Consider the following 12,677-nt stretch of genomic DNA (forward strand, 5'->3'; position numbering starts at 1 on the left):
GGCAGGTGTCAGAGTCCCCATTTTATTATATATGAAGGAGCTGAGACTCAGAGGGGTTATATCATCTGTCCAAGCTTATATAGCCAGAATGGTAAAACCACAAGGCAGATTTGGGGTATTTAATTACGAGGTCCTGGCTGGGTTCTTCATACTACTTGAAGTTTTCTGTATGTACATCATATGTATTTATGGATCCAAATGTGACAAACAACAAGGATAGAGGGGCCACTGACCAGAGAGCCCATTGCTGGGATGTTTTCAACATCCCCAAGTAGTCGGGGACCGACCTAGAATTCCCCAAGTAGTCAGGCACTGAGGAATGCTATGGAAGACTCCTATAAAAGGGGGAAAATATGTACCTGCAAAGAGTACAGATTACACCATTATCGACCAGGAAGACCTAGAAGAGCAGGTTCATGAAAGACTAATCATCAAGGGAGAAGCAAGGAATCCCTGGTGGGAAGGGAGGAGGGGAAGGGGAAAAGAGGGGGAGGGGGAAGGGGAAGGACTCAGAACTGAGCTGAGCATGGTTTGTGGGGGGTCACTTTATACATACCTATTACATTGGAGCCGTAAGTAACAACACACACACATATGGAAACTGCCAGAATGCACAACCAGTAATCCATTTACCTACAGAAACTAGAGGTCCAGGTCAAGGATAAAGCAGGGCAGTACAGAGTAGTGGTTACAGGCTACAGAGGGGAGTATGAGTGGAAGCCTTTCTGCAGTGATCTGAAAGGTTTTATAGAAAAGGCAGCTTTTGACCTTGCATATTAAAGGCCAAGCTAAGGTCCCTTGGGTAAAGACCACGGGCTGGGAAGTCCACAGAGCGCTAGCTAGCATGAGCCAAGAGTGCAGCTGCTGGTCTTTTATAAGGACAGAGTGCCTAGGGCCCATCTTACAGCAGCGCAAAGGAAATCCCACAGCCATTTGTCTGCACAACCATCAATCACCCGGGGAACTGGCGAGGCAGCCAGTATGGGTACAGTATGCAAGTACTAACCCTAAGATCAGAAACCTAAATAAATTGAGCAGGAAAGAGCGATCGACTGTTTAAGCTTCATGAGTTAATAGGCAGATATGCTGCTTGAGAACACATCAAATAGAAATGAAAAAAAGGGTTTAAGAGTTGGCCTGCTCTTGGCCACTCACATCCAGATGTGAAAATCTGAGGGTACTGATCCCCCTCCTAAAACAAAAGAGCTAAAAAACGATCATGTTATGAATACTTAATAATTGTAAATTTAGCCTAAAACTTTACTTAAGATTAATGAATGGGCAGCCCGGGTGGGTCAGTGGTTTAATGCCGCCTTCAGCCCAGGGCGTGATCCTGGAGACCTCGGATCGAGTCCCATGTCGGGCTCCCTGCATGGAGCCTGCTTCTCCCTCTGCCTGTGTCTCTGCCTCTCTCTCTCTCTCTGTCTCCCTCATGAATAAAATCTTTAAAAAAAAAAAAAAAAAAAAAGATTAATGAAAAAAGTCCTCAGATCTACAAAGCCTCCATTTTGGATTAAAAATTACTGTTAAACTCCTTGCAAATATTATTCTATGTAGATGTTCTTATAGTCTAAAATACAGATATGGATATGTCACATAAAAATAAGATAAATTATGGGGAGCCTGGTTGACTCAGTCAGTTAAGTGTCTGCCTTTGGTTCAGGTCATGATCTTGGGGTGCTGGGATCAAGCCCCTTGTCAGGCTCCCTGCTCAGTGGGGAGCCTGCTTCTTCCTCTCTGCCCTCCCTCTGCTGTGTTCTCTCTCAAATAAATAAATAAAATCTTTTTTTTAAAAAAAGGTAAATTACAGTAAATTAGAATATATTCAAATATATTATAACCATAAAAGACTTTCAAAAAGAGTTACAGAACTCAAAATTTAGAGGAACATTGATTTTCACTTGAAAAAGTTATTTTATTTTTACTACATGTCTCTGCAAATAGTATTTTTTTTAATCTTTAAGATTTTATTTATTTATTTATTTATTCATGAGAAAGAGAGAGAGAGAGAGAGAGGCAGAGACACAGGTAGAGGGAGAAGCAGGCTCCATGCAGGGAGCCCGATGTGGGACTCAATCCCCGGTCTCCAGGATCATGCCCTGGGCTGAAGGTGGCACTAAACCGCTGAGCCACCTGGGCTGCCCAGTAAGGAAATTTTTATAGTAAAATGTATGCTCCTTGAAGAGAACGGTCATGTCTTACTTGCTTTATATTTTCAGAACCTAAGACTGTGCTCAGTACATAGTGAACACTTGACAAATATTTTAAAAATAAATTCTCACGCAATAAAAATTTACCAAAGGCTTACTATGCATGAGGCACAATTTAGATCCTGGGATAACACAATGGGTAAAATATTTTAATGAAAAATATATCACAGAGTTTTTCATGTTTATAAATGAAACCTACCTTTGTAATAGATAATAATTCTGACCTGGAACTCAGAACTGGCCAAGTTACCATCTCAACTTTTCTGTACACTGCAGACTTATTTTTAAAATGAAGTCATGGCTGTAATGAAAGCTTTCTGTGTGCATATGTTTGAACACATGGGATCAAACGTATGTGTGATTGCTGGGAATCTTTTCTCTCAGAGAGGAGGAGGAGGAAAAGAAGAAACTGAGCAGCATTTCTACAAAGCTTTCGGCAGAATGGATCAAGTAATCCAAACTGTGGATGGCCCAGCTCAGTCAATATGGCTTCCTTCAGGGGAATGAAGGTAGACAAACTAGTTCATTTGCCTATCCATTATGAAAAAATGCAATCAGCTTTCATGGAAAAAAAACAGCAACGATGTTTGGTTTTTCTTCTCACGAAGAATTCACTTAGAGCATTTCTGACAATAGCGAAGAAAAGAAGAACAGAGAAGAAAAAAAGTAAACCATGCATTCCTTACGCTAACAAAGAGGAAGCCAAAGAATGCTTTCTTCGTGTTTACAGCATTAATACCCATGTGCTTCTTACAATAGAAACCAAAACAGAATCTCCATTTCAGATCCACAAAGGTTTAAAAGTAAACTAATCACTACAGATGTAGCAAGGAAATACTATGTTTTGTCAAGCACAAAAACAAGGTAAGAATAGAAGTCACCAAGTGTTTGGGAACAGCTCCCTACCATGATCTGGTAAAGGGAAGTCCAGAAACTCCTTTACAATTCAGGAAACACTACGATTCATCACGTGCACAGACTTAAGAGTTCAAGACCCATGGGAGGACTGGAGAAATAAAATTCTGAGCAGATTCTGCATCTGAGGCAGACACATCTGACACCCTTAAATACAGCCCAAAGACACAAATGCAAAAGGGGGTTATCACCCCTCTTATCATGATGGTGAAGTCCTACTCCTGTCCTTGCTTAGAAGGGAGGCTGCTGCCGGCACAGCCTGCCGGGAAGACCACCCCACTCACCTGCTCCTCTCTGAGGGGCCCCTCACGTGGGCTTTGCTTAGAGCTACTACTGCCTGTGGCTCTCCCCTGCTACGGTGACTCTGTGTCCTCCAGAGCAGAATGGTTCCCATTCAATAAATGCTAAGGGAACTAAATCACAGTCTCTCCAAACCTTGGTTTCCTCATTTAAGAAAATGGTATCTTTACAGCCTTTTCCATAGAGGTGTCCCTAAGGCTCCAACAAACTAATGCAGATGAAAAGACCTTTGTGACAGGGAAAGGGCCACCCTACTGTAAGGGGTGCCATCCAAGGCATCACATTCAATGCAATGAATGAAAGTACACAGACAAGCACTCAAACCCAGCTGGGCTGGATTATGACCAAGTCTCAGAGCAACTGGTAGTGCACAAAGATCTAGGAAAATCATTTTGGGATTCTAGTTCAAAGAGGCAGGACAGTCTCTAGATACTCCTAGAATAGAAGCTTCACAGAAGAGATACTTGTCTGTCTTATCCATCCAAAGATCCTCACAGCTGGAACATTCACATATGATGAATGGATGACTCAGAGACAGAGATATGTATACCCAAGAGTGTCAGACTTGAACCAAGGGCGGGCAAAAGGGGCCTGGCTAGCCTTGTAGACACACCAGACTCTAGCATCTTCGGTCTGAAGTCCATTAGGAAGTCTACTGTAAACCTCTTCTTTCAAAGCCCTGGAAAGTTCCTCAACGAGAGGCACCATGGTACAGGGGAGAGAGCGCAGGCACAGGAACTCAGAGTCAGACGAATCTAAATTTTGTTCTGGACAATGCAACTCTTGAACTTGATGGCCTCTCCTAAAAAGTGATTAGCAGAACCTGATTCACAGGGCTGATACAAAGATCAAAGTTGATAATATATGTAATTCACTATGCACAATGCTGGGACGTAGTAAACACAAACAGGTCATCAGATCCTCCTTTTGGGTGAAGAATGAACTAAATCAGGTTAGATGATATAAAATCCCCCTAACTCAAATCTTTAGTCTTAGAGCAGAGACAGCCAAATTTCCATTTGGGCCCAAATCTGGGCAGAAGTGGAACAGTCATCTGGACAACACAATGAGAATTAATAGTCTGGTGAGAAAGACTTTCTACATTATCATCCATTTCTCTAAAATCGTAACTAAAGTCATCTTCAGGGCACGTGACCTCTATCCTTTGAGGCAACAATGAGCAAAGTCAATGTCTGTCACATCCAGCTGGTGTGGTGACCCAGGATTTGGTGACAAGAATAAAGAAACTTTTAGGACACACTGAATAAGATGGTGATGTTGTGGCAGATTCTTTGGAAGGAGAAACAAATCCTAGAAGTAATGCTTTTAGGTAAGGCATTTTGTTGATATAAGTAAGAAAGTAGGAGAAACAGAGGCATTCTTATACTCAAAGAATGAACTTCTCCATACCTTGGAGAATGTTTGCTCAGAAATCAGCAATGCTATTAGCAATGGCACACGTGAAGGAACACACCACCGACTTCCTGTGAGCCCCAATGACCTCTCCACAGCAGCACTTGGGCACACTCCGTATTTACTTATGGTGCAATCTGATCCTGACTTCGGAGAGTTATTTCATAAGCCTTTTAAGGGTTACTACATTTTGTTCCTATAAGAGGCCAATCCAAATTAGCAACAAAAGAATAGTTAAACACAAGAAAAACCACCTCTTTTGTGCTCCACGAGAAAGGCAGTCTTGGTCATTAAAAAGGTAAAGTGTTTTATTCTCTATCAACTTTCTCTTACAAAAATTGGTGCAGTAATTTTCCAGGGTGGGAAGGGGATTAGTAGCCTTTCACTCATATCTGTTTGAAAATGAGGAGGAGTCGAAATGGAACACATATATAATATAAGAGCAGGTTATCTGGCTTTTGGTTCTGGGCCATGTCCTGTAAAAAGTATTCCAACTATCAAATGTTGCACAACATACTACTCCTCCAAAACTCAGCATCTTAAAGATGACTGTTTTATTTTCAATCTTTTCTCTATTCTTCCAAATGGTTTCTATTGTCCTAACTCCAAGCACATCGACTCTTTACTCCGTCATCTGTATTAAAGTTGTCAAGCTCATTCAGTAAAATTTTTAAGTTTTATTTTGGATACTGTATTTTTCAGTTCTAGATTTTCTATTTAGTTCTTTTTTTAGTGTCTATTTCTCTGCTGACTGATACAATCTTCTCATTCATTAGAAGCATATTTTCCTTTACATCCTTGAGCACAGTTACAACTGCTTTAAAATCTTTGTCTGCTAAACCCAACATCTGTGTCACTGTAGTCTCTGTTGATTATCTTTTTGCTCTTGGAGAATAGGTCATATTTCCTTGTGCTTAAAGTAAGTTTGAGTTGTATTCTGGACACTGAAAATACTATGCTGTGGAAACACTGGATTCTATTATATTCCTCTAAAGAATGTTGATATTTTTACTTTAGCAGGCAATTATCTCAGTTGGAGTTAAACTGTCAACTCTGGCGCAGCAGCTCAAAACTCAATACAATTATTTTATCATTAGGTTAGCTGCTTGGAGCCTGCCCTACATGTGTGATTCAAGCATCCACATGGATTTAGACAGCCGGTAAACAAAATTTGAGGCTTGCTTTCTCCTGCCCAGGAGTCCCTCCTTCACATTCCAATGGCTGTGCTTACTCCAAGTTGTCCATTCCTTCTTTAAGATGAAAGGGGTGCAGATTTTCTTTTAGAGTTTAAGTATCCTGCACGGCACACACTGTGCCACTCCCTTCTTCCAAGTGGCAATTCAATTCCAAAATCTGCCTGTTTGTGTCAAATTTTATTATCTTCACATGGCTGTCTTAGTCCAGAGCTTATAATTATTATTTGCAAGAGGATCAGTCCAGCAGCAGCTCACAGGACTATTAACAGAAGCTTTCCCATTTTTGTATTATTCCTCACAATCTTGTGGGTCACAAATTCAGAAAGGGCTCTGTCAGGCAGGCTGTCCCTGATTCATGTGGCATCAGCTGTGCAAGTAGGGAACTGAGCTTGGAACTGGGGAACTAAGCAACTACCTGAAAATCTTCCAAAATATGACCTCTCGCTCACAGGTCTGCTGCCCTGGTGTGCTGTGAACTCGTCTCTTTCTCTCTCATTACATCTCACCCTCCAGGGCTTCTCCATGCACACGTGGCAGATCATGCCATAGTGATCTCAGGGAATCTGCACATCTGACATGGTTAACCAGCTTTGAAGAGGCTAGAGATGGAATCTGGCAGATCAGTCAAGGGGTGTATAAAAAAATGATACAAGACCACTCTCCCACACTTAATTATTCAAAGCAGTCAGAGCTTTAGTCATCCAGACTGAAGAAAATGGAAAAACAAATGCTAAATCTCTGATATAAGAATGGCAAAATCACATTGCAGGAATGTTTTTCCAGCCATCTTGGAGAAATATAATCTGCCACACATATATTCGATATTTGATGAAGCAAAACAAATGCCATCCAAAGAAAAAATCTAGGAAAATACAGGCAGGCTAGTTCAATGTTAAGCATGTGGTTCAATTCTCCTGCCCTCTTTTTTTATCACCTTCTCATGTTATCAATATAGTTACCTCTAAGCTATTCAGCACAAGAGAAGTTTCCAATGGCAGTCTACTGAGTTCCCAAAGATTTAATACTTAAATATTATATCAACTTCAAAATAGAAGAAATGTTTATGATGCTATCCTCCATAAATGTACATCAGATTTAAGTTTTGTTTGTTTTTTGTTAGGGTAATGGTCCATAATAACTACTATTTACTAAATGTCTACCAGGGGTTTGACAATTTCAAAGCACTTTAAATACCTGTTTTTATTGACTGTTCTCTATAAGATATAATACTATGTTTAAATGCACTGCTTTCAGACAAGCACTGACAATTTTTAAGAAAGGAGACTGGCTCAAACACAACCAAGGACAAATATAATACAAAATTACAAAAATACAAACCCTGACATAAACAAACATGACCTAGCATGTGTATCTGTGGGAATATGCGCACTTACATATTATTTCAAGCTACCTTCTGAGCACTCAAACTTTCATCCCAAAAAAGTGTATATATTCTAAATTCTAAATATCATATTCTAAATGAAGACATATATATAGGAAATATACCAAGAAATAACCTTACCTTGTCTTGGTTGTCTTTATTCTTGTAACACAGATTTCCAATGAGACGAATGAGATGAGACTTAAACCCCTCAGCCATATTTGAGATGTCACCCTCTGCTTTTATGCAGCCACTGCTACTGAAGATGTTTGCGGTGTCGTTGCCAGCTACATGAATCAGTCGCAAAAGATCTGTAACAAAACAATAAATTTTATTTTCCTTAAGAAAATTTTTAGTGTCTTGTATTAATTTTCCATATACAAATCTATCTTATGTTAATGGACTAAAATAAACGTAGAGTGCCTTTAATGATTAGAAAACTCTTCTTCTGCTCGAATTTTTTCATGACTGGTTTGGGGGAGATAAGCCATAATGAATATCACAACTTGGACTTTCTATTTTATCCACAAAGAAAAGTTAGCTAAAAATTTTCTGCAATCTTTTTTTTTTTTAAAGATTTGAGAGAGAGAAAGTGTATGTGTGCGTGCACATACGTGAGCAAGGGAAGGGACAGAGGGGAAGCAGACTCCCTGATGAGCCAGGGAACCAGATCCCCCCAACAGGGAGATTAAGAACTGAGTGGAGGGGATCCCTGGGTGGCTCAGCAGTTTAGCATCTGCCTTTGGCCCAGGGTGTGATCCTGGAGTCCTGGGATCGAGTCCCACATCGGGCTCCCTGCATGGAGCCTGCTTCTCCCTCTGCCTGTGTCTCCGCCTCTCTCTCTCTCTCTCTCTCTCTCATGAATAAATAAATAAAATCTTAAAAAAAAAAAAAAAAAAGAACCGAGTGGAAACCAAGTGCTGGACACCTAACCAAATGAGCCACCCAGGCACCTTCTGTAACCTTTCTTATAAAGAGGTTTCCAATCCTAAATTCTTTATGAAGGAACTCACGTGACAACTACATTCATCTAAGTCTAAAATACAATACCTATTCTGTAATGAGCAGTAGGACAGAAACAAGAAGTAGGTTAATTTTTTTTCACATTGTCCAGATAATCAGAAGGCAGCATGTACTCTCCATCAATCTATTCTGGCCAAGTTCAAAGAAGGAACATTGTTATGCTCTATGAAATGCCTCTAGACTGTATATGAAAACAGATCATCTTCCAGAAGCTGAATTTAAGTGTTTCCACAGTATCTCATTGAACACTCTCAACAAACCTATTAAAGGCTGGGATCCCTGGGTGGCACAGCAGTTTGGCACCTGCCTTTGGCCCAGGGCGTGATCCTGGAGACCCGGGATCGAATCCCATGTCGGGCTCCCAGTGCATGGAGCCTGTTTCTCCCTCTGCCTGTGTCTCTGCCTCTCTCTCTCTCTCTCTCTCTCTCTGTGACTATCATAAATAAATAAAAATTAAAAAAAAAAAAACCTCTAAAAGGCAAATATCACTTTCTCTATTTTATAATGAAGAAATCAAGCTCTGAGAAGTCAGTATTTTGGTGGAGTTGGGATGACAACCCATGTCTGCCCTGCCTTCAAACACATGTTTTTCTACAATGATTCTGTTTCCCACGTTTGTGATGTTTTATTTTAATTATCACTAAAAACACTGCATTCAAAATAAAACACTCACATGAGACTCTAAACCTCTTCTACAGCTCACTGCTGACTCATCTACTCACCTCATACAAATTCATCTTTCTTAGCATATGCATCTCCACAATAAGTATAATCCTCTTTTAAAGGAAAAAATAGCAAACAGTGAATAACAACACCACAAGCTTGGCTAACCACAAGGAACAGGTTCTACTTGAATTATTTTGCAAACAGCTTTTTAGCAAAGATGGTATTCCAAACAATGGATAAGAATCGGATACATAATTATTATGTGTAAGGCTTTATTCTTTGTGCCCCATAAAAATAACTGGGAAAAACACACAAATTTGGAAAACGAATATAAAATCACCATCATCACCACTGAAACTACCCCCATAACCAAGCCCCCCCATCATCACAAACCCTGCAACCACTCCATCACAACACTAGTGATCAAACATCCAGTGTGTGCCCTACATAGGAGGCATTCGTACTCTCATCTACTGGTCAAACATCCTGAGGAAACAGCAGGTCAGAAGCCAGAGCTGTTACCAAAACATAGTGATTCTTCTAATGAAAAAAAAATATTCAAAATATATCTCAAAAATATACCAATACAATGAAAACTAAGGCTAGGTGTTTGGACTTACATTTCAGTGTGACAAGCCAAAGATTCCTTAATTACAAATAACAGCATGTGTGATACTTCACTCACCAATCACTCTTTCCAGCAAGCCAGGAAAAACCTGCAGATAGCTGAGCAGATCAGTATTGGCAGTCATTTCACATAAGACATCAAGAAGCCGAATTGTGGCCAATGCCTCCTAAAAAAAGAAAACATGACTTTTAACTCAAGCTAAATGATTTGCAACTGTTATAAATAATGGTAAGAGAATGACATATTATGATAAATATTAAAGAGTTGATGCTGGTAAAGACAGCATCTGAAGAGAGAAAACAAATGACCAAGAATGAAACAGAAGTATTAAATATGTACGTGAACAATTATTTTCACCAACAGCAGCATCTGCCATCAAGAACGCCAGATTACGTGTCATTATATGTCTTCTTGGAGCAAAGAGTCAGAAAAGTTCTTATTCAAGCAAAAATACCTTCCAACAGTGGAATAAATGTTCAAAATTACTAGCTATGTACATAACATTTATGCAAATACTTTCTTTTTAAAGCATTCCCAGCAAGCAAGTTCTACTTTAAAGATACAACTATCCCATGAAATACATTAATTTCTTGTCCACAGGAATCCTGTAAAATGCTGTGGTTGAAAGACTCTGGCTTCAAGAATGTGCATTATTATTTCTGAGTAAATATAAACCTATATGCAGTATGTACCAAGGTTGGAAAAGATAACATTTGAACGTGTTAGTTCACATAACTACTCAATAATTGGTTATCAAATGGACCACATGAACAAGAAACTACCAACTACCAACTATATGGTATTAGGTAATCTGAATAAAATGGTAAAATCCAATTTTGTATGGATTTTGACCCTAATTTTTAAAGTGCATGTTATTTGGCAAAATGTGGTAGATGCTATAAATTCAGGTCATAAAAGATAACATTCTTCAAGAGAAAAATAAACTGCTTCCTTTTGTTAATTCTAAATGTGTGTATATATAGTTCTCTCATTAGAAGATTTAAAGGTAATATTCTAATCCACCATTCTGAAATCTCGAAAGAAACCACAAGAAATAGGCCTCCAGTATCTTGTAGGTCCTCTTTAGTGTATGAAAATCCTTTTGTGATCTTCCTTTTCCTTACCTCCCCCAAGTCTGCAGGTATATCACCAGCCACCCCTCATAAGCCCAGGGCAGCAACTCTTCCTGCCCACGGGTCCTGTCCCCGAGCTTTAATAAAACCAACATTTTGCACCATAAATAAATAAATAATAAAAGAAAAAAGAAACAAGAAACAACATAAATTTTTTTTTTTTTTTTTTTTTTAAAGAACTGGTTATTTATTTATTGGGGTGGGGGCAGAGGGAGAGGGAGAGAATCCCAAGCCGACTCTGCACTGAGCATGGAACCCGGCATAGGGCTCGATCTCACGAACCTGAGGTCATGACCTGAGCCAAAAATCAAGAGTCAGATGCTCAACCAACTGTGCCACCCAGGCGCCTCACAACACACATTTTTAATGCCTTGTACCTTTAAATTTACTCTAGCTTTCACTTGCTCCTTAACAAATTAGGGGAAATATCTGAGCCACATTCAAAAGACTAGAGCAAACCCGTGGACATTGTGCAGCATCAGCACTCTCTCTTGTTAATAGGCAGTTGCCCAGAATGCCATTCCCCCTTCAAGAAGTGGCTGATTGGTTGTAGATCTGGAGCAGAATATGTGTCAGATGATCCTGGATACCTTGTCATACCAGATAGCAAAGACGCTATCAGAGATTATCAAGATCATGTCAAAAGGAATCAGAAGCAACCTGAAGAGGATTCCACTGGCCAGCAATGGCACATTAGAACACTAGGAAGAATTACAGCTAAAATGGACTGAAAATAAATCAAGTGGTTTTAGGGGTGCCTGGGTGGCTCAGTTGGTTAAGCGTCCTACCCTTGGTTTCAGTTCAGGTCATGACCTCAGGGTCCTGGGATCGAGCCCTGCATCAGGCTCTACACTCAGCAGGGAGTCTACATCCTCTCTTGCTCTTTCTCTAAAATAAATAAATAAATCTTTTAAAAAAGAACAGAACAGAAACCAGGTGATTTTAAAACCATGACATCACAATGGTGATGAAATCAAAACATTCACTCATCCTCTCTGGATGATGCCACAAAACCAACTCCTTATTTTGAAAATTTGTAATGAAAATGTACCTTGTATAACCTAGCAATTGATCAGAAGTTTCTAAATGATAAAAGTAAAAATATCACCACTTTGCAACCCCCAAAGAATGAAGGGATCTAAGTAACAATCATTTACAACTGCTAACATCACAAAAGAGACAACCAGACATTATATGCCTCTTGATGAAAGCATGGATCACCAACAAGAAAACATTACTGGAAAAAAAGTCAAAAACCTAACCCAAATCTGAATAGGTCTCTTGAATTAATTATGTCACAGGAATGCAAAAGGAAAAGAGGAATGTGTTAAACACCACCATGGAGATAAAATCAAAATCCAAATTCTAGAAAACTCAACAGGTAAAACAACCCAGTTTCTTCAATAAAGAACTAGCAAAAGAAAAAAAGAAAAAGAAAAGAAGAGGGGCAAGAAAAGGGAACATATACATTACAGGGTATGTGAGATACAACAACCAATGGCAACGTAGATAGCCTTTATTTGTATCCTGATTCAAAGAAACTTGAACAAAATTATTAGATAATGGGAAAAATCTGAGTATTATGCACTTGATGTTATAATTTTATTGGTAATTTTTTAGGTGTGCTGACTGTAGTTGACTTGTGTATGACTCCTCACCTTTTAAAGATATGTATAAAATAATACCCTGATGAGAGATGTTGGAATTTTGCTTCCATCCAGGGCAGCTGCCGCAAGATTGGGTTGGGATCATGGACAAACTGAGAGCTGGTGATATGGGTGATGGGGTTTCAGTACACTTTTTTTTCTTAGT

At 39.4% G+C, this 12,677-nt stretch overlaps 1 protein-coding gene across 3 annotated transcripts in view; it reads right to left on the minus strand.

The window, feature by feature from the left end:
* The window catches only part of ATXN10 (ataxin 10), a 163,542-nt gene that overhangs the window by 80,443 nt on the left and 70,422 nt on the right, over positions 1-12,677 (minus strand). For all 3 annotated transcript variants that reach the window (XM_038550220.1, XM_038550221.1, XM_038550222.1), the window contains exons 8-9: positions 9,790-9,898; positions 7,557-7,726 (exon numbers count right to left, since the gene is read on the minus strand). In XM_038550220.1, the coding sequence (XP_038406148.1) occupies positions 7,557-7,726; positions 9,790-9,898 (279 nt within the window). The remainder of the gene's footprint in view (positions 1-7,556; positions 7,727-9,789; positions 9,899-12,677) is intronic.

This window comes from Canis lupus, chromosome 10 (assembly GCF_011100685.1).
Source record: "Canis lupus familiaris isolate Mischka breed German Shepherd chromosome 10, alternate assembly UU_Cfam_GSD_1.0, whole genome shotgun sequence".
NCBI lineage: Eukaryota > Metazoa > Chordata > Mammalia > Carnivora > Canidae > Canis > Canis lupus.